Source organism: Lontra canadensis, unplaced genomic scaffold (genome assembly GCF_010015895.1).
Source record: "Lontra canadensis isolate GAN:19392208 unplaced genomic scaffold, GSC_riverotter_1.0 scaffold205, whole genome shotgun sequence".
Taxonomy (NCBI): domain Eukaryota; kingdom Metazoa; phylum Chordata; class Mammalia; order Carnivora; family Mustelidae; genus Lontra; species Lontra canadensis.
In genome coordinates this window covers 938521-961249 of record NW_022631199.1, presented here as the reverse complement: position 1 = coordinate 961249, position 22729 = coordinate 938521, and the positions used below count along the sequence as shown (strand labels likewise).

Below are 22729 nucleotides of genomic sequence, written 5' to 3'. Positions count from 1 at the left end.
CAACTATAAGAGACACTTAGCTATAAAGAATAAACTGAGGGCTGATGGAAAAGAGTTGAATGGGGGCATGAGGTGATTGGGGGATGGGCAGTAAGGAGGGCACTTGATGTAATGAGCACTGATTGTTGTATGCAGCTGACGAATCCCTTAATTCTACCTCTGAAGCTAACGGTAGAGTATATGTTAACTAATTTGAATTTAAATAAAACTTTAAAAAAAGAAAAAAATAGATTATTTGACCATACAGTTATGGGTCAATTTCTGGGATTTCTATACTTTTCCACTGATATATGTGTCTGTTTTTATGTCAGCACCATATTGTCTTGATCACTTCAGCTTTGTAACAGCTTGAACTCCAGAAACGTGACTTTATTTTTTCAGGATTGCTTTGGTTATTCAGGGTCTTTAGTAGTTTCATACATGTTTTAGGATTGTTTGTTCTTGCCATGTGAAAGATGCTGGTGGTATTTGGATAGGGGCTGCATAAATATGTAGATTGGTTTGGGTAGGATAGACCTTTTAGCAATGTTTGTTCTTCCAGTCCATGAACATGGAATGTTTTCCATTTCTTTTTGTCATCTTCAGCATCTTTAACAATTTTTCTATAATTTTCAGAGTACAGGTCTTTCACCTTTTTTATTGTGTTTATTCCTAGGTATCCTGTTATTTTTGGTACAACTGCATATGGGATTCCTTGATTTTTTTTTTATGCTTCATTATTGTTGTATAGAAATACAACTAATTTCTGTACATTGAGTTTCTATCCTGAAACATTTTTAAATTCATGTATTAGTTGTAGGAATTTTTTTGGTTGAGAATTTCAGGTTTTCTATTTAGAGTATCATATCATCTACAGTTAATGAAATTTGTACATATTCCTTCCTAATTTAGATGCCTTTTATTCCTTTTTGTTTCTGATTGCTGTCACTAAGAATTCCAGTGCTATGTTAAATAATAATGGTAACAGTGGTCATTCCTGTCTTGTTCCTGAATTTAGAGGAATACCTCTCAGTTTTCGCCATTGAAGATATTAGCACTGTGTCTTTCATATATGGCCTTAAAGGTGTTGAATAATGTTCACTTTATCCCTAGTTTTTTGAGGGTTTTTATCAATAGTGGATGCTGAATTTTGTCAAATGATTTTTCTGTGTTATTGAGGGGATCATATGGTTCTTGCTCTTTCTTTTATTAATGTTGTGTATCATGCTGATTGATTTGCAAATACTGACCCAGCCCTGCAGCCCAAGAATAAATCCCATTTGATCATGATGAATAATTCTTTTAAGGTGTTGTTGAATTAACTTTTCCAGTTGTGTGCTTAGAGGTTTGCATCTGTATTCATCAGGGATATTGGCCTGTAATTCTCCTTTTTAGTGATATCTTTTGTTTTGGTATCAAGGTAATGCTGGCCTCATGGAATGAGTTTTGGAAATTTTTCTTCAATTTCTATTTTTTGGAATCTATTTTGAGAAAAAAATAGGTATCAATTACTCTTTAAATGTCTGGTAAAATTTCCCGAGAAGCCTTCTGGTCCCTGGGCTTTTGTTTGTTGGAAGAATTTTGATTACTGATTCAATTTCTTTTCTTGTATTGGGTCTGCTCAAATTTTCAATTTTTCTTTTTTCTATTTCAGTTTTGGTTGTTTGTTTCTGGGGATTTATCCCTTTATTCCAGATTTCCCAGTTTGTTGGCATATAATTTTTCAAAATATTCTTTTAATCATTTGCATTTGGGGGATCTTTGTTGTGGTCACTCTTTCATTTATGATTTTATTTCTTTGGGTCCTTCCTCTTTTCTTTTTGATGAGTCTGACTAGGATTTTATAAATTGTATTAATTCTTTCAAAGAACTAGATCTTAGTATCACTGGTCTGTTCAACTGATTTTGTTTGTTTCTTTCTATATAATTTATTTCTTCTCTAATCTTTATTATTTCCCTCTGCTGACTTTAGGCTTTAATTTTTTTGTTTTTTTTTCTTTTTTCTTTTTTTTAATTTTTTTTTTTTTTAATTTGACAGACAGAGATCACAAGCAGGCAGAGAGAGAGGAGGAAGCAGGCTCCCCACTGAGCAGAGAGCCCGATGTAGGGCTCAATTCCAGGACCCTGGGATCATGACCTGAGCCAAAGGCAGAGGCTTTAACCCACTGAGCCACCCAGCACCCCTAGGCTTTATTTGCTGGTTCTTTTCTAGATCCTTTAGGTGTAAGGTTAAGTTGTGTATTTAATGTCTTTCTTGCTCCTTAAAGGAAACCTGTGTTGAAGTATATTTCCCTCTTAGGACTGCCTTTACTACATCCCAAAGGTTTTGGATTGTCATTTTGCTGTTGCTTGCTTGTTGTTTTGTTATTTTTGTTTTTGTTTTCATTTTCATTCACTTCTCTTTACTTTTCTTTGTCTAATTTAATTTTCTGATTAACTCATGGATGGGTTGTTCTGTTCTTTAATCACAATGTATTTGTGGTCTTTCCACATTTTTTCTTGTGTTTGATAGTAGTGTAGTCTGAAAATACGCATGCTATGATCTCAATCTTTTTGTACTTCTTGAGGGCTTATTTGTGATGCAGTTTGTGATCTATTATAGAGAATGTTCCATGTGTACTTAAGAAAAATGTGTACTCTGCTTCTTCAAAACGAAATGTTCTGACTATATCTATTAGTCCATCTGGTCCTGTGTGTCATTCAAAGCTATTGTTTCCTTGTTGATTTTCTGCTTAGATGATCTGTTCATTGATATGTATGGTGTTAAAGACCCCTACTATTACTGTATTATTATCAGTGAGTTTCTTTATGCCTGTTATTAATTGTTTTATATATTTGGATGCTCTCAGTGTGTATCATATCGATTGATTTGCAAATACTGACCCAGCCCTGCAACCCAGGAATAAATCCCACTTGATTGTGTTGATCTTGTTGGATATATCCCTTTATTATGATAATATTCCCTTTTTCATCTCCTATTACAGTCTTTGTTTTGAAATCTAGCTTGCCTGATATATGTATGTCTACTCTGGCTTTCTTTTGATGTCCAATAGCATGATAGGTTATTCTCCATCCCCTCATTTTCAATCTGGAGGTGTCTTTAGGTCTATTATTTTTAGTACACTTTATATTTGTAGGGGATATATATTCAGAGCAAACTTGAGCAGTAACTACAGAGTGCTCTTAGGAATCTTCAACCCCACACATTCAGTCTTGCCCATTATCAATCCCATCACAGTGGCACATTTCTCAAAAACCATGGCCCTACATTAACAAAGTATTGTCACCCAATGTTCACCATTTACATTGGTTTACTCCCTGATGATGTATATTCTGTGGTTCTTGACAAATGTATACTGACATGGATCCACATTTAAGGTGTGATAGGGAATAACTTACTTCTTCTCAAAAATCCTCTGTGTTCATCTTGTTCACCCTCCCCTCCTTCCAATGCCTGGAATCCAATGATTGTGTATAGCCTGCATGATTTGATCTTTTCCAGAAGGTCATATGGTTGGAATCCTATAGTATGTAGCCTCTTCAGATTGACTTCATTCACTTAATAATACATAATTAAGTTTACTGCATGTCTTTTTTCCCCCCTTGATAGCTCATTTCTTTTTAGCACTGAATAGTATTCCAGTTTTTGCATGTACCACGATTTCTCTATCCATTCACCTACTGAAAGGTGTCTTGGTCATTTCCAACTTTGGGCAATAGTAAATGAAACCGCTGTTACGCATCCATGTGCAAGACTTTACCTGAACATAATTTTTTAACTCCTTTATGTAAATACTAAGAGAAGTGATTGATAGATTATATAAGAGTATATTTAGTTTTATAAGAAATTACTGCACTGTCTTCCAAAATTGTTGTGTTGTTTTGCATTCCCACCAGCAATTAATGAAAGTTCCTATTCCTCACAATCTCACTAGCATTTTATATTGTCCATGTCTTGGTTTGACCATTCCAGTAGATGTGTAGTAGTATCTTCTTGTATTTATAATTTGCATTCGATTCCCTAATGACATATGATGTTGAGCATCTTTTCATTTATTCATACCCCCACATTCTTATGTTGCTTTGCAGGATTTAAATCCCTTTGAGCACTAAAACACAGAACTAACCAGAGCCAGAGAATTAATGATGCCAACCCTTCCTGGCCCTGGTGACTTCTATCAACTAGGATCCCTAATCTGTCAATTTAGAAAAATACTTGCCTCAATTCTACACTAAATTCTCCTTTGGCATTTCCCTTGATGAATATACATGCACACTTAGCTTAAAACATTCCCAATTTTGTTGTTCAGGGAGATACTCCTTTGGGAAATATTCCACTATGTACATGCTGTCCCACTCTCTCTCCATTTATGTTTTTATTTATTTATTTATTTATTTGCCACCTGGGTGACTCCCTTGGCTAAGTGTCTGTCTTCAGCTCAGGTCATGAACCCAGGAGCCTGCTTTTCCCTCTCCTCCCCATTCATGCTCTCTCTTTCTCTCTCAAAAAACTATTTTTAAGAAATTTTAAAAATAAATAAATTTGTATTTATTTATTTGAGAGGGGAGGAGGGGAAGAGGGAGAGAGAGAGAGAATTTCAAAATGGACTCCTCACTGAGCAATATCAAATTTGGTGTTTTGAAGCAAAATCCTTCCATTCCCAGTCTTTGGCTTGTTTACATCTTTTGGCTTGATGGCCACCAAGAGGAAAATCCAGTTTTGGATTGCAATATAAATGTGATTGCATCCATTTTGTGTGATGATAGCAATACTATCTTCCCACACTGTGTGAGGTCCTATGTGTTCTAAACTCTGCCTTCCATCCCCTCCTTGTTTCACATCAACTGGAATTGATGTGTGCATCACTCTATTCTATTTTAAAGGTGGTTCCCTGAAGGGTAGATATCCAGGAACTGGAGAGGGAAAGGCTGTTGGAATCCCTATTAGGAGATGCACCTGTAGCAAGTGAGGGAGGCAGACATAGGCCAGTAGTGAAGCTGCCCCACAATGCATCTGTACCTGGGAAGTCAATGGAAAACTAGGCCAAAAAGGCAGGTCTTTTTATCTAGTCAGTGGCTACAGAATGCCCCTGAGAGGGCATCAACTCAAATTCAGCAGTCCAGTGTACATTACATAGAGGGATGCAGGTGTGCACCATTATCAGAAGGTGTTTGTTGTGGCCTGAATTGGGAACCTGTCTAGAACATCAACAGTCACTCTATAGAAGTGCCCACTAGTTATAAAGTGCCTAATGTATGCAGAGATCCCTCAGGGAATTTAAATAGAAACTACTATGGGTGAATAATATTTTTCTTTTTTTTTTAATTTGAGTTACTTAAGAGTGGCATTGATTAAATGGTATGTGGCATGCCATGGTCCCTGTGTGTGGAAGAGCTAGACTTTGAAGAAATGACTGATTCCCAAAATGTCTTTTTGACCACTGTATTATGTAATGTTTGCACTTTATAACACTGTGCACTAAATGAATGTCAATCTAATCAGCCCAACTCCATTGCAGATATGAGAGGGGTTATAAGAAAATAGCTCAATTGGAGCACCTGGATGGCTCCTTTGTTAAGTGCCTGCCTTCAGCTCCGGTCATGATCTCAGGGTCCTGGGATGAGGACCTGCATTGGTCTCCCTGTTCAGCAGGAAACTGCCTGTCCCTCTCCCTCTGCCTGCTGCTCCCCCTATTTGTGCTCTTTCACTCTCTCTATCAAATTTAAAAAAAAAAAAAAGAAAGAAAGAAAATAAATCAACAAACATGAGGACTGGTATAGGATTACCAGTAGCTAGTTCCTCCTGGTTTGCCTCTCTGGCCCTTCACCTGTGTCTACTTATGTGCTGCCTGTTGAGAGTAGGACTATAAGTTAAAACCAGGCTTTAAGTCATAGTCCTTGTTCTCAAATGACAGGTTTAGAGGTAATTTGATCCTCAAGAAAACATTTTAAGTCATGTGATCACATAAAAATGGTTCAGGATCTAGCTGGAGCCATTAGGGATTAAAGTTACATTTAGTTCTGTGTTTGTTAGAGATAGAAATGATCAAATGTCAATTCCCTTTTTCTTCACTGTCATAAGGTTGTTGGTAAAGTGGTATATTTAACAAAAAAAATGATGTCTACATCATAATGAATGTTATTTTTATTGTGCACAGTTAATAGATCAAGAACCAGGAAAATTATATAGTTTCCATTGTTAACATATATACTTAAAAATTTATTTGTAGTAGTAGATGGACTTCATTAGAAGTTCCATATAATTTTCCTATACATGCTATAACAATTTTCTGAAATGTTTCCTTAAAAATATAATGCCCTTGGGACGCCTGGGTGGCTCGGTTGGTTGAGCAGCTGCCTTCGGCTCGGGTCATGATCCCAGCGTCCTGGGATCGAGTCCCATATCGGGCTCCTTGCTCAGCGGGGAGCCTGCTTCTGCCTCTGCCTGCCTCTCTGCCTACTTGTGATCTCTGTCTGTCAAATAAGTAAATAAAAAAAAAATAAAAATCTAAAAAAAAAAAAAAAAAAATATAATGCCCTTGAGTGTATCATAGTTCTTGAACAACCAAAACTAGAAGTAAATAATCAACAACACATGTAACAATGGCCCTTTTAATGCCACAGCACAAAGGTCTAGAGACCTTTTTAAAAGGAACTGAGAATCAAATTGTGTTTTGTTTAAAACATGTTAATTGTACTTCCATTGAAGATCTCATACTCCATGCAAAGCGGGAGTGGTGCCTTGAGAGAACAGTGAGAGGCTCACCCCCCACAAGAGGCCGAGAAAAGCTGGCAGCCATGGTCAGTCACGGTTAAGCCTCCCTTTGGAACTCATGTCTCTTGTTTAGCCACTTCTTGATGCATCTTATGGCACTTCCTTGCCTGAATGGAAACTGAGCACTAATTGTCTTAAGTGGAACTGCTTAACGTTCCCTTTCCCTGTATCGCAGCATCAGTCTATGTACATGATAAACTCCCTGCTCTTAAACGATACTCCTTGGATATTGTTCTCCCACTCCTTTTAAAAACTATATATGTTTTAAGACTCATGCTAAAGAGGTAGTGAACCCACCCACCCCTTATTGAGATAATTTACTAAACTACTGACTACCTCCTCTCATTTGCGAAAGACACCAGAACCATAACTTCTTTTCCCCCTACTAGAATGTTTGTTCTCAGCCATGTGACCAACCTCTCTTTCTTTTCATGATCCGATTTATCTCACTTATTCTTATGGCCATACTTACGGCTTTGTCATCTCCTAAAACTAAACCCTGTCTTTAATCTTTTAAGCCACTAAACTTCTATGCATCACTTCCTATCTATCCATGTAGCACAGAGAGTCCTATTACAAATAACAAAATCCTATAACACAATCCTGCTGGTTTGTTTTTTTTTTTTTAAACTCTGTATTTCTGGTCATTGTTTGCTTCACTTCCCTCCCATATTGATATCTCTTCCTGACAATCTGTGACTCTTGAATCTATCATGTCTTTCCTTTTATATATATGACTCTATCCACAGAGCTAAGTCTTAACACAAAATGAACTATTTTATTATATGGTCCTGAGCACAAACATCTGAATGGTCTTAAAGTACAGTGCACAAGGCAGGCAACTCAACATTGCAATAAATCAGTGTTATCCTACTTCATCTAGGCAATCATTTTTGCCCCCAATCCACCTGTCTTTAGAAATCTATCAATCCCATTTTACCATATGAGTTTGGAATGACTTCATCACCTTCTTCAAACCTAGACCTGCATTTTCTGTGCTAAAGGAGAGCTGCTACCTGATCTCAAAAACATAAACCCACAGGTTAAGTCCTGTGATTAAGTCCACAGGTGAGGAGGTCTACAAGTCCTAACTAATTATTTGAATACCCATCAAATTGCAAAGTCCTCTCCCTTCTGTCTCTCACAGTAAATAAATGCTTCTCCCTTTGAATGCTGATTTGAGTCATGTTTGTCTCAGATCCCTCCCTCTTCAACACCAGGCTGTCAGTTATCACCTGGATATCCGTTCCTCAAGTTTTCGCTCACTCCTGGACTCTTACTGGAAGTGTTCAGACCTACTCAGCTGCTAAAATCTTACCTCTTTTGAAACACAGTGACACTTCCAATCCTGGGCTCAGTTTTACCTCAGGGTTCACTTTTATCTCACTCTTTCACAGGTGCATTTCTCAGGGCAATTGTTTGCATACACACAACCGCTTTCCTTGCAAGCCATTCCCATTCCATTCTCTTCCCCCTAGAAGAGTCTCTACAATCACCTTACGAATGCTCTCCCATTTATGTGGTTGCTCCTTCTTAGTTCCCACAGCTTCCTCTTCTCTACTAAAAATTTATGTTTTGTAATTCCTGCATGCTCTTCTGTTTTCAAATAGGATCTACATGTAAAACAAATCAAAACAAAGCAAAAAAAATTTCACTTTCAGCCAAGCTACTACTCTAAGCTCCAGATTTATGTACCCAAATGTCCATTTGAAATAATTTTTTGAAATCTTTCATATGTGGTCAATAATCTTTCTCCCCTTACACAGAGCCAAATTACCTGTCAAGCTTAAAATTAGAAAGAAGCTTTTGGTAAGATAGCAAGTCTGGTTAAACATAAGTTGCTTTCAAGATATTTATCAGAAATGACCATATGAAAGAAAGGATATTTGATTATTTCTTCATCTTATATCCAAAATCCCAGAGTAATGATACTTTCCTTTCTGTCACCAACTTCCTGCCCTATCTCAGATTCTACTGTATCATTTTCCTTTTATTCAATGTTTGAAATGGATGGGTCTGATAAAGACTAACAACAGTCCTCACAGGTCAGATTCTGGAGGAAGAGGAAACAAGGGTTGGAAGAAGGAGGGTAAAAAGAATTAAAAACATGTGCCAAAGGGTCAAAGTGCACTTACCTCTAAAGCTCAGGGATTGATGTGGAACATATCACAAATGGGCTACTGGACTGGGAAGAGACTACAGACTGACCCCACTGCATGGGCATGAGTGAATGAGTCTAGAATTTTCATGCCTAGCCTGTGAGGCATCATCAAACCTAAAATCTAGCCAAGCTCCTCTCTCATGTGGGTTACTGCTATGACACCAGCAGGTCTTGCTTTCTGTCACTCCTCTCTCTAAACAGCAGTGAGATTTGCAAATGGAAAATATATCATGTCATTTCCTATTTGATGCCCTTTGATAATCCATCATTTGTCTCAGTGTAAAATCCAAAACCCTTATAGGGCTTTCAATGATCCAGACTCATCTCCAAACTCATCTCCTTCCTCTATCCCCATGTTCCCCAGGCTTCTTTTCCTGACATTCACACCATGCTCCCTGCCTGGGATACCACCTCCATTCTTATTCTCCTCATCTGAAAGTGTAGATTAAAGTACAACATAAACATAGAAATCATTCATAACACTCTATGTTGATTCAGACCTTACTGTTCCATATAGATAAACCAGCTTATACTCTATTGTTTCACAGCAAACATCACAAATAGTCATAAATCCATTACTCCTAAAAAAAAAAAATCCATTACTCCTTGGGTAAGGCATTTTATATATATGTATATGTGTGTGTGTGTATGTATATATATATACATACATGTGTGTGTGTATATATATATATGTATATATATATATATATATACATATATATATATATATATCCTTCAATACTAGAGGCTCCATTCAGGCCAAATATCCCTTGGCAGTTTCTTTACCATTGTGTCCCTGGGCAATCAGACTGCAGGAAGAGGACTGGCATATATAAAGGGCTTGGAGATAGCTGTAGAATTTACGAATGAGATAGAAGGCAGGAGTAACAGAGGTCTTCTAAATATTGGTTGAATAAAAGAAAGTTTGACTCCTCTCTTCCCTCCTTCCTCTACTCCCATCTGTTATTCTTCCCTTCCCTTTCTTTTTCCCCTCTGTTTGCTTTCTTGCCCTTCCTTCCACCTCCCTCCCTCCCTCACTTCCTCCCTCCCTTCCTTTCTTCCTCTTTCTTTAGTGTTTCTCTTTCTTCCCTCTCCACCTGTCCCTCTCCCTCCATTTATGCCTCTGGCATGTTCCTTCCCTCTCCATAAAATAAAAAGCATTACAAAGTTAAAATCCTGTATCTAAATCCTTGGCACATCAAAAACCCTTCTTTGTTCTTGTCACTGGAAGTTAATTTAGGTCAGTAATTATTTATATATCTTCATTCATTCCACAGGTATTTAATAGTCACCAATAGCACCAGGAACTGAATCTATAAGGCCAGTCTCCTACCAGTACTTAAAAGTTGTAAAACTTTCTACCAACATGCTTTATGAACTCAGGAGAAAAGTATGTAAAATCTGAAAGTAATGTGCGAAATCAACATGCCCTGAAATCATACAATTAGATTCTCATCAGAAGATGAAAGACTCATAGGTTAGAATTGCCCCCAAAATCATTTAATAGAGGCTATTTGTCTTCTGAACAGTTGTTGTCAAGGGGCCATGATGAAACTCTTTCATTATGGCTTGTGGAATTCCACACAGTGCCAAGGATGCATTTTGGTTTGAAGGCTCCGAACTTGCCACTCACATATTCCCCAAATTAATCCACTGTGTGATATTTTTTAATTACCTAACAAAGAAACTCCCCTTCACTCTTACTCCATAGATACTGCACTTTTTTCTCACGACTTTTCTAACAGCCTCTTTGAATTCTTGGTTCCTCAAACTGTAGATAACAGGGTTCAGGAGTGGAGTGACCACAGTGTAGAAGACAGAAATGATCTTGTTGATTTCAGGTGACAGGTGGTCATTGGGGCGAACATACATGAAGATCATGGTCCCATAGTAGATAGTGACAACAGCCAAATGGGAGCCACATGTGGAAAAGGTCTTCATCCGTCCAGATGCTGAAGGGATTCTCAGTATGGTAGATACAATGAAAACATAGGACACAAGTGTAAGAAGAAAGCAAATGCACAGCACTGCAATTGACAGGATGAAGATGACCATCCTGGTGACATACACATTGGAACATGAGAGCTGCATGAGGGGAGGGAGATCACAGAAGAAATGACTGATCTGCTTAGGACCACAGAAATCCAATTTGGAAATCATTAGGCAGGGCAGAAATCCTGTGCCAACACCTGTCAACCAGGAGACTGCCACCAACCTGGTGCAGATCTCAGGACTCATCAGGAAAGAGTAGTGGAGTGGGCTGCAGATGGCCAGGTATCGGTCATAGGCCATCATGGCCAGAAGAAAGCACTCAGTAGCCCCAAAGAACACAAAGAAGTAAAGCTGTGCCATACAGGCAGGGAAGGAGATGGCTTGGCCGTGAGAGAACAGGTTGGCTAGGAGAAGGGGCACGATGGTGGATGTATACCAGATCTCTAGAAATGAGAGGTGTTTGAGAAATACATACATGGGTGAGTGCAGCTGCTGGTCCTGGCTCACCACTGCAATAATAACAACATTTCCTGTGACTGTGAGAAAGTAGATGAACAAGAAGATGGCAAAGAGCAGTGTCTGCCATCCAAGAAGGTTCTGGAATCCTAACAGCTGAAATTCAGTGACACTGGACACATTGGGGGCTTCATTGTCTGTGGAAAGGAGAACATTTTGGAAAATCACTATACAAATATTTGTAGCTCTTCATGTTTAGCAGTTTTTTTATAGTTGAGATCTTTGCATATAATGCTTTATAAGGACAAGCTTTTTATAACAATTTCATCCTGGTTTTATAAGAAAATATTTCGATATCACAAGCTGAATGTGGATGTTAGGTCTTGGAAAGAACCTTAGCAAATTCCATTTCTTGTGTTCTCTGAAATTTAGAAGTCTCAGATCCAAAAATAAAAACAAAAACAGAAAAAACAGAGCAAAACAAAACAAAGATAACAAAACAGAAGGAAAGCAAACTCGGAAACTAAGAATAACAAAAACAATTTTTTTTAAGCAGGCACATATGGATGCAATGACTTTCTTTTCTTGCATATGGGTTTTGTCTGATATAGAAGTCAGACATAGCATATCTCCTATGACATCTTGGGGAAGTTTATTCATTCTCCTTTCAAACAGTATTTATGGATACCTTGTTCAGTGTGTGTGTGTGTGTGTGTGTGTGTGTGTGAAGCTTTGTGTGAGCTGACCTTTACCTCCATCAGTGTCCTTTCTTGCCTAGTTGGATACCATGCTCTGCCATTGAACATGTATCCTGTATACATTAAATATGTCACCTTCCCTTTGCTTTCCTTTCATTCATTGTCAAAGCTGGTCCTGGTTAAAAGCAACATCCACCCACCATTCACGAGCTTCCATGCAATAAAAGAGATGAGAGACGACACAAAATGTCATTTTAGAATTTATAATCAAGAACTTCAGTGTCTTTAATGCTGTGGAACAATGACTCCACCCTTCTTTCAGCTACTTACTCTTCCATTCTCTTGAGTGCCTAGTTCTTGTATTTTTTTTCTCTTTTCAAAGTTCCAGCACTTCCTTGTGTATCTATACCTTCAGCAAAAGTCCTGTTGTTCTGAAGAAAAACCTGAAATCCTCCAGAGGGAATATCCAGATACTCAGGCTACTAAATTCCCAACCTCCCACCTTCAGTTCTTCTGCATCGGCTTCCTACATGTTACTCCAAATGGAAGGTCTATTCCTAAGTTAAGGCAAATCCCTCCACTCATGCTTTAGTTCCTACACCCTCCAGCACAGTGGAAGTTTTTGCAGACATTACACTTTCTAACTCCCCTGAATTAATAATGGTCCTTCTCTGCTAGATCTTTTCCTCAGCATGTAACAGTCTTGTTTTCTCTCCCTTTATAAAGAACAAATGGGGCACTTGCGTGGCTCAGTTGGCTGGGTGACTGCCTTCAGCTCTGCTTATGTTCCTGGAGTTCTGGAATTGAGCCCCACATCAGCCTTCTTGCTCAACAGGGAGTCTGCTTCTCCCTGACCCTCCGCTCCTCCCCCCATCCCCACCTCCCCGCTCATGCTCTCTCTCACTCACTCTCTCAAACAAATAAAATCTTTCTTTGAAAAAAAAAAAGAGGAAAAAGATAAGGTCTTGATGTCATTCTGTTCTCTAAAACCTACTGCCCTCATCTGTCCACTCCCTTGTACTCCATCCCTTCTTGAAGGTGTTTTCCTTGTCAACTGCCTGCACCCCCCTTGAATCCACTGCAATCGGGGTTTTCCCTCGGCATCCACCAAAATAGTAATGCCATATTTCAGTGGCTCTTCAAGCATCCCTACTGGTCGTAATCTGTTGTCAGCATGGCTGAGCTGTTTCCACTCTGTTCCTGGGCCTATTATTAGCACTTAGCATGCCCAGCTACGTGCCCTTCGCATTCAACTCCAGACCTTCCACGTTGCATACAATGTTTAGCATCAACCCACATCCTCCAGCCCGTTAATGTAGGTCATCAGGGTTGAATACCTCTTTATATACCCACATTCCCCTTGAGGTCTGACACAGGCTCTGGATTATAAATGCTATCACCTGGCCCTGAGCACCAAAATGTGTTTATCAAGCTTGAGGACAAGCCTCATGGAAACAATTTCTCTATTTGAAAGCACACTGACATGTCTAATTAGCATCTGGAACTTAACATTAACTAACGAACTAACTAACTGACATGTTTTTCTAACCCTTAATCTGTCTCTCACATCTCCTCAGTGGTTACTCCATCCTCCCACGTGCTCAGGACAGAACACTTGACTTTTGTTTTTCTCACCATAGTATCTGATTTCTCACCAAAATCACCTGGCTCCACCTGAAAATCCTTGCAGAAAAAGTGCCACTTCACCTGACCTGGATTGTTCCTCTCCTTTGTGGCCCATCTGCATCCATCTGCCCTTGTTCAGTAAATATTCAACAAAGCAGCCCAAATGAAACTTTTAATTAATACAGAGGGAGGAAGGAGGGAAGAAAGGAGGGGAAAGGGAAAAGGAGGGCAGGGGAGGGAAGAGACAGAGACAGAAGGGAAGGGAAGGAAAGGAAAGAGGGAGGGACGAAGGAAGGAAGGAAAAAAGAAAAGAAGAGAAAAGAGGGAAAGAAAGACAAACAGAGGACAGCATGTGTTTCTCCTCTTCTCTGAGCCCACAGTGGCACACAGCTTAAGGGGTTTACTGAGAGCACACAGCACTGTGGATCATTCCTGATAAGTGAGTAAATCAATGTGGCCAGCCAGCTTATGCCCACATCAGGAACCAACAGTTCTGTTAATTCACTGTGGTTTTAGTTCACTATTTTTGCTGTGTTCTATTTCTTCCTCTCATACTTGAGTGAAATCATTGGGAATGTTATCTTCATTTGACCATGAAAAATTCATAAGGGGTGAAAACATTATCTTAATAAAATCTATGCACTTGTTCCCAGAGATATGATACTGGATGTCTCTTACACATACTGAATTATGTGGTATATGATTTCTTAAAGCTTAAGAAAGAAAAATCCAAAGGCTTCCCAGTAGAGCAGCCCCGACTTTTCTCCTCCCATCTCCTCTACAATCTCTTTGTCTACTTTTATCCTACCCCATTCTGCTCCCAGCACTCCAGCTCCCTTGGTATTGTTCAAACCATGTAGGTTTTGACTCCTTTTCAATTCAACAGTCAGTTCCCTGCAATATTATCTCTGTGTATTTCTAGGGGACTCATACCCTACGCTGCTCAGATACCTTCTCCATGGTATCTTTTCTGGTTTCTCTATAGCCATTCTGGGAGTTCAGGACTTCAACTCAATGTTCAATGCTAGAAGGACCTTAATTATATTAAGCTAAAAAATAAAACCAAGGGGCACCTGGATGGCTCAGGGGTTAAAGCCTCTGCCTTCGCCTCAGGTCATGATCCCAGGGTCCTGGGATTGAGCCCCGCATCGGGCTCTCTGCTCAGCAGGGTGACTGCTTCCCCCCTCTCTCTGCCTACCTCTCTGTCTACTTGAGATCTCTGATTGTCAAATAAATAAATAAAATCTTAAAAACAAACAACAACAAAAAAATAAAACCTGGATCAAATCAAAATGAAAACATCTGCCTCCCAAAATGCTCAGTTCATATTAGCATTAAAACCACCAGCGTAACCTCAGATCTAAGTTTGGAGGTTTCTTTGAAAGTATATGAAAATAAACATTAAAACTGGTATTGTTGCAATCCTGCCTAGAGTCAACTAAACAGCCTTTGGCTCCTTAAAAATTCATTCTTGGTTATTTTTCCATTACTACAGATGTGTATACTAAACAATTTAGGCAAGACCATTTACTTAGTTTTCATATGGATAGAACATCAGCAAAGGCAGAAACTACCTTGATAATGAGGAAGAATTTATTGATATCTATGTAATTTGAGAATTCAGTGTCAATAACCAAAGCAAACAACACAACAAAATGTATGTCAGTTGACACTAAAGCACACACCATGTTGATTTCCTTCTGAAAACCTTTGTGGCTGTCTACATGAGCCTCTCCTACCTGTCCTTCTCCCCAACATGGAGAGCCCTGATGTGTCCCTGTTCCAGGGTCTGCCTTGCCCTCCTTGAGCCCAAATGTGGGCCGCACTTTCTTCATGCAAGTGGAAATTTCCCATCTTCTCTGCTGGGGTTTGACCCTGGATGAAGCCATCTTCTCCTTTAAATAACTGGGTTTCTTGGGGACCTGGCCCTTCTGAGAATCCCGATCCCCAGATATTTTGTCTGTAATTTGTCAATCGAGTTAATAAACAATGGAGCCAATCTTCCGAGATTCAGCTCTACCCACTGAGGCTTAGATGTCTATAACACATTCAGGATAAGTGAATCTTCACATTCACTTTTTTAAAATTAGGATTGGTCTAAAAAATGTTGAGATAAAAATTGAAGCAAAAAGAGGGTTTTTCTAAAACAGAGCAAGCAGGCCATTACTGAATCACCTATCCTGAGAACTGGGTATTAAACAGCTGCTTTTTGTTGAATGGCATTTTGCCATCATATTTTAATTGCAAGTATAAGTAAATGAAAGACAAAAACAATTTATGATTGAAAATTAATTAATTTATGCAATGAGAGCAATCTGTATCCAAGCTCATTCTAAATGTGAATCTGTCAATTTATCAAAGAAAATGCAATATCTGAGTTTGTCTGAGAGGCTGTTTTAATTTGAGTTTTGGAAGATGAGTTGGAAAAGAAAAGATTCTCATACCATCTGTAATTTAGCAGGATTAAAAACAAAACAAAACAAAAACAAAAACACATGGAAAAAATTTTAAAAAAATTGAAGTGTATGAAAGGTCATCTATCTGAGGCATTGATGTTCACTTTAATACCATTTTTGGAAATAATATGATTGTATACTTTTCAGTAAAGTTGGAAATGGAAAGAAGTAGACAAAATATCAGTACATTTATTTTGCTGTGATATGTATAAAGGATTGGTTTTAACTCAACAACATAATTCTTAGCTAATATGCAATAAATTCTAGTAAAAATAATTTTTGTGTAAACTGTGATGAAATAAAATATGCAGCAAATGGCCCCAGTGGTATGTTCCTTAGGATATGTTGAATACTGCAGCATCAGAATCCAGGGTGCTCATAGGTAATAAAGGTTGTTGGGAAAACTTTCCAAGTTACTTGGGTGTGGGATCCATAATACTGTCTCCCAGAGTTAGGCACTTGATGTCTAACTTTCCAAACATTTTGTAAGTTATACATACAGGGAGATGCAATTAGGTTACTACTCTATAGGCTATTTTCATAGCTAATTATATAGCCTGGGTCATATTGGCATTTTTTTGCAATGACTTTTATGACTACTTTCCACCAATAGGACTTTTCTCATGCTATTAAATTTGGGTGAGCAAAATAAAACACCATTGATAGACTACATGGTCGTCTTGTGTGAGGTGGACTTTCCGTATCTAATATCAAATCTAGATTTGTAATTTCTGCATGTTTCCAGATAAAAAAGAAATGAAAGGCATGATACAGTCTTCACATCAGCCACAGCTCTACTCATGTTGGGGGGGAGGGTATCCAGGCCTACATAGATCATCACTGTGTCCACATGAGGGACAGCCAGCTGGAATGACCAGTATGTGTATGTACCCACAACCAGAAAGCGTCAGGCTTCACAGGTCCACTTGGCTGCCTGCTGAGAGCCAACTATGGGACCAGCTTCACTCTAGTATTTAAACATGTGGTGACAAAAAAAAAAAAAAAAAGTCTCTTCTTTGGCAAGAGAAGATGTTAGAGCACCAGTAGATAAATACCATCTCTGGGGCTGAACTACATAATGAGGATTAAAAACATATAATGAAATGTATAAATGGTGAGCTATGGTGCACATTGGTAGGTTTTGAAGGGTATTAATGACATAAACACTTAGAAGCCTACAGATGTGTACTATATGGAATATATATAGGGTCTCTTTCACTGGGTCCTCTTTCTCTCACTACTCCTGGACATCAGTTATCTTGGGTGTTCTTCCCAATACCTTTTGTTTCCCATGAGCATCATGGCTTCTGATAGAGCAATATGCAATCTGTAGTAAGAAAAGCTCATAATGGTCATTTGCTCTGAATTTTATTTCACAGGCTGGCAAGAATCCTGTTTTTGATTCCTTATTTCAAACATTATAAACATTTTTACTAAAGTTTCTTGCATATTATTTAAGAATTAGGTTATTGTATTAAAAAAAAATCTATTTCGGTGTAAGGGGTTAAAGGGATGGGTTGGCCTGGGGATAGTATAAAGGAGGGCATGGATTGCATGGAGCCCTGGATGTTACAAGCAAACAATGAATCTTGGAACACTGCATCAAACACTAATGATGTACTGTACAGTGACTAACATAATAAAAAATAATAAAATAAAATAAAATAAAATGGGTTTAATATTTAAAAGAAGAACAGTTAGCCCCTGCACACAATTGAACAGATGATGTCTCCCAAGATCTGCACTTTCCTTCCTTTCTGTCAGGTGCATTGTATGACTGAATGGTGAAGGGTTTGGACCAGAATTTGTTGAGTATGTATTATATGTCAGGCCCTCCGTGCACAAAAACCCATGTAAGCCTTATAGAAGAACCCACTTTCCCCACAAAGACACAGTCAGAGGGGCCCACATCACTCACCGGGGTCACCTGAGGGTTATTTGAATGACATAATATCACTACCCAGGGTCAGAGCACCTGTGTTTGAATGCACATCTATTTTAGCTTCAAATCCACTGTCTTTCACTCTTATGCTCTGCTTTTAGGGCAATTCCAGGAATTGTGCAAGCTGTATCAGTGGACTCAAACTCAAGGGACCCCAAAGGAAATGAATAAATGTTAGTTTTACTAATGATAGAAGGTCTGCTTTCCTGCTTGGTAATTCAGGAGCTAGCAGGGGAGACAAATGAGGGAGAGACTTACTACACCCGCATGAAATAATTTCCACCGTGGACATGGGCTGGGGTCTGAATGGGATGGGAAGTTGGGAAAACCCTCCTTGGGGTACCAGGAAAGATATGAGTTGTAGCAGCTGGGCGAATGGCACAACATTCATCCAGGAAAATCTGCTTTCCAGAGAAATTTCACCTTAAAATTGTTTCTGGCCTTTAAGGTTTTACCCTTAAAAGGGCCAGCTCTGGTATTATAGGTCGCCTCTTTTTGGAACTTTTAATTACTCCATTTCACTTTTAAGAGACTTGCAATAGCATCTGCTTTTGCAAATGGAAAGCAATCTGGACAGGATTTTTTGCTTTTACAAAAGAGGTGGAAAGCAAAACCATCATGTACAGTGTCTGATTTGTAGGGTGTTGTCACATGGACGACATGTCCTGTGACATGCCCTTCCCCAGGAGCCTCGCTCAACATCCAGCCATCGCAGCTCTGGTCTTTGGGAGCACCTGTGTTTCCCCTTGATTCCTGGAGTCCATTTGTCAGGAAGATGCATCCCCAGGCATCAGAAAAGCCTATTTTGGAGTCAGGAAATGCTCAAAAATGTTTTTAATGGCAATTGCTTTTATTTTTTTAATGTATGCACTTCACAATTTCTTTGTTATGTTCAGTTAGCCAGCGTATAATCCTAAATTTTTGTTGTAATGTTCAACGATTCATTAGTATGCATTTTTGTTCACAAGAGGTTTCATAGGAATGCCCCACTTTGGGGAGGAACATATCACTTCTTCATTAATATGTTGGGAATGTATTCATTTATTTAAAAAATAAGGTTAAACTTTGCAATCTTTGTTTGTTTGCTTGTTTGTTTGTTTTAAGTGCTTTTTGTCCAGTCTTGGGAAACCCTTTCAAATATCACCATGGAAGCTTCCTGATTTGTCTCCCACCTTGCCACTAATTAAAAGCATGTGTATGCCCTTTTCTCTTCCCTTAAATCTTTTTTTTAAGATTTTATTTATTAAAAAATATTTATTCATTTGAGAGAGAGACACGAGAGAGCACAAGCAGGGGGAGAGGTAGAAGCAGACTCCCAGTGAGCAGGGAGCCCGATGTGGGGAATACATCCCAGGACCCAGATATCCTGACCTGAGCCAAAAGCAGATGCTTAATGACTGAGCCCCCCCAAGTGGTCCTCTTTCTTTAAATATTATAGAAAGCAGGAAAAATCCTTCTCTATGATTCATGCTTTTCCTTGTTATGCTATGGTGTTTGTAGAAGACTCAAAAGCACAGACATTCTTAGCATGGGGTACATCCTGTATGTCCTAAATGTCAAAGCCTATTTTTTGTGTCAAAGTGATTTACAAGAATAGCATTCTGTGAAACACGAGATTCCATCCTTGGCCATTACTTGCAAGTGTGTGGAAGTCTACATATATGGGGAAATGCCTCTGCTTTTTCTTATGTATTTTACACAGAATGGACATTGAAAAAGGAGTAGAGCAGTTGTGCTCATGGAAGAGTGTTTCAGAGGCCTTGCTTGGAGGTCTGTTTTTATAGTTATTGGCCCTATAATAATGGACTCTATATGAATACAGTTGGGTTCAGGCTGCCTCTACCAGCAGAGAGAAATCCCTATGTCCCATGTCACCCCACACCCCTGGCCACACGGGAGCATCCCTGAGGACGGGCAGAGCTCTAACTCCCAGTGACCCTCAGGGCTTCGAAACCCAGACCATGAGGAAAGACAGCCATGGGGATTGGATATCACACTCAGAGATGATAGCTGAAAATCAGTGCCCTTTGCCCACAAATAAAAATCTACACAACCTTGCAGAACATGCAGAATCAGCCATCGGTCTGTGTTTCCCCAGTCTCAGGTGGACTGGGAGCCACACTGAACCACTGGACCTTCTGAGACACCCAACGTCCTTTCAGACTTAATGGGGTTTCTGCTCTCGTGTTTCTTGTGCCCAGACCCCATGGGACCCGCAGACGGAAGCTGCAGCTCTAGGTCTCCCTGGAAACCCTATTCCAAGACTGGTGCCTTTGTGGTCCTTTTCTCCGTGACTATGCAGGTTGTATCTCCATTCTGGCCGGCCCCTTCATGCACCCTTGTGGGGACCCGGGAATATCGATCGCTACCTTGTTATTCTATGCCCATGCCAGCTCTCTCCTATGGCTGGGTATAAACCCAGGGTCATCTTCTTTGTTAGGTTTGCACTTGATCCCAAGACCTGGTACCAAGCTCCTACAACCATCTGTGGTGGGAGGAATGCCATCCCTGCATGGTTCTGGAGAGCACAGTAGTATCAACACTGACAAAGACAGGTTCTGTGTCTTACTTGCATTTGTTACATCTCAGGTTTCTCGTATCTAATATACGCGTCGGGTTTACAGTATTATTTCAGAGAATGATTCCGAATCTTAGATGGGATATTGCATTTATTAATCTATTCCAGAAGCTCTACTGAGCCATTACCCTGTGCAGCCCAAGGGAAGGACTTTGGAATAAAGCTATGAACAGGATGCATTTTTCTCAAGTCCCTCAAACTGTCTAAAGAAAATTCTAATGTGAATCATTTTTTTTTTTAATACAGCATGACTCCATGAATCAACCTTTGCTAACCTGCACATATGGGGAGTGGAGGTCACATGTGTGGGAAAATGGCTAAGCAGTGGCATTTCTCCCACAGCCCATCCCGTGTCCCACACATGTTCTCTCTGCCTTAGAGTCGTGGGGACCTTCTCTGGTTCAGCTCTGTTTCCTGGGTTCCCTCCATGGAGACACGGAGCTCCATGGGCTATAGGTGCCCCTTACCTAACCAGGGAAGGCTGAGGCTGTGTGCACAAAGGACAACTACATACCTCAGCTCAAAAAGCCCCAAGGCAGAGTCTGGGGGAAAAGGAGCCATAATAAGGCAAGGCATAACGGCTGAATGAAAACCCACCCAAATCCTTTTGAAAACCACAAACAGGAAGGAAAGTGCTGTGTCAGTGGCTGTTGCATTTGCGGTTTTTGAGGTTTGAACTTTTTTTTTTTTCCTGTGGGGTGGAAGGAGCTTGGCTGGAGGAGATTGTGGGTCCCCAGAGCTGAACCAGACGCTGAGGCCCAGGGAGAGCTGAGAGTCTTTGGGAGAATGACAAGGGACCCAGCTAGGAATGACAATACGGACGCCCTAGGGACAGTTAGGGGAGGTGAGCGCGGAGGAATGTCCCTAGGAGGGATGATCCCATGCTGTTGGAGAAGACAGGACACCAATGGAGAGGAGAACTAGAGAAGAGGTACTGGTGAGAGTCAGGGTGGATTTGGAATGAGGCAAACTGAAAAGGACAGGTGAGACCCCAGGAGAGAGTGTGCCAAAATGAGGCCGTGTCCCCACAAGGACATGTTTTGTTCACCTTAGCAGAAAGATTGTGAGAAAATACAAACTTCAGTTAGACCAACCCTATTAAACAAAAAAGCACCCAGGTGGTCACTTCTCATGGCATTTGTAAACACAACAAAATCAAATTATAATCCATTGCATTCGTTACCTGTGGGGACAGGCTCCAAGGGAAGGGTCTTTCTAAGAACAATGAGGGCACAGACTCATTCCTCAGCCAAGGAGTCTTGAGACAAAGCAGAGCTTAAACTCAGCTGCCCTAGAATCCTATGGGGAAGAACCGCTGTCTGATGTCCACTTGCTCACGCAGCCAGGGTTTCCTGGGTGTACAAACGGGCATCGCTCTTCACGGTACTGGGAACATAGCATTACATAAGGTGGAAAAAGCTCTCCTGATCTGTGGAATTAAGCTCTGTGTGGCCATCCTTCTCCCACTGATTGTGTCCTTTTTGTTTAGGTGACCATATGTAGGGACTCGTGCCGGAGCCTGGACCAGATGTGTGGTACCCATGAGTCTGTCTTATCCTTGAAATGCACTGTCAGAGGGACAACAACCATGTCCTCCTGTTTCAGAGGATGCTTGGCAGGCAGAGGGGGACATGGCCTTCTCGAAGTCCCCTGAGCGAGAAAGGGGCGCAGTCCTCAGCGCGAGCCAGCGTCTGTGTTTGCACTGAGAATCCTGGCACCCTTCTGCCTTCTTCTCTGACTTTTCATCTCTGCTGCTTTGCTCACACTCATGTCTGTTTGCACTCAGAGAAATCTAGTTTGTTTATGAAACTGGCCTTGGGTAGATGACCTTGAGCCTTCAGACAGTGCCCAGCACCAAGCTTCGGGGCAAGCCCTCATCCTTAGAATAAGGACCCACATATGCTGAGCAGGTGGCCCAGTAGGGGAAGCATAGGACTTGGGGTTCTGCTCAGGTCATGATCTCGGGTTTATAAGATCAAAGCCCTCCTCCTTGTTGGGGGGGGGGGGTCCTCGCCCAGCGGGGAGTCTGCTGGACAGTCCCCCACCCTCCACCCCTCCCCTCACTC

General features: G+C 40.2%; 1 protein-coding gene across 1 annotated transcript in view; it reads right to left on the bottom strand.

Annotated features, from left to right (window-relative positions):
• LOC116861731 (olfactory receptor 11L1-like) overlaps positions 1–20293 on the bottom strand; it is a 53033-nt gene extending 32740 nt beyond the window's left edge. The window contains exons 1-3 of the mRNA XM_032848501.1: positions 20221–20293; positions 18598–18885; positions 10591–11560 (exon numbers count right to left, since the gene is read on the bottom strand). Coding sequence (XP_032704392.1) covers positions 10591–11560; positions 18598–18885; positions 20221–20293 — 1331 coding nt within the window. The remainder of the gene's footprint in view (positions 1–10590; positions 11561–18597; positions 18886–20220) is intronic.
• Between the last annotated feature and the right edge of the window lie 2436 nt (positions 20294–22729).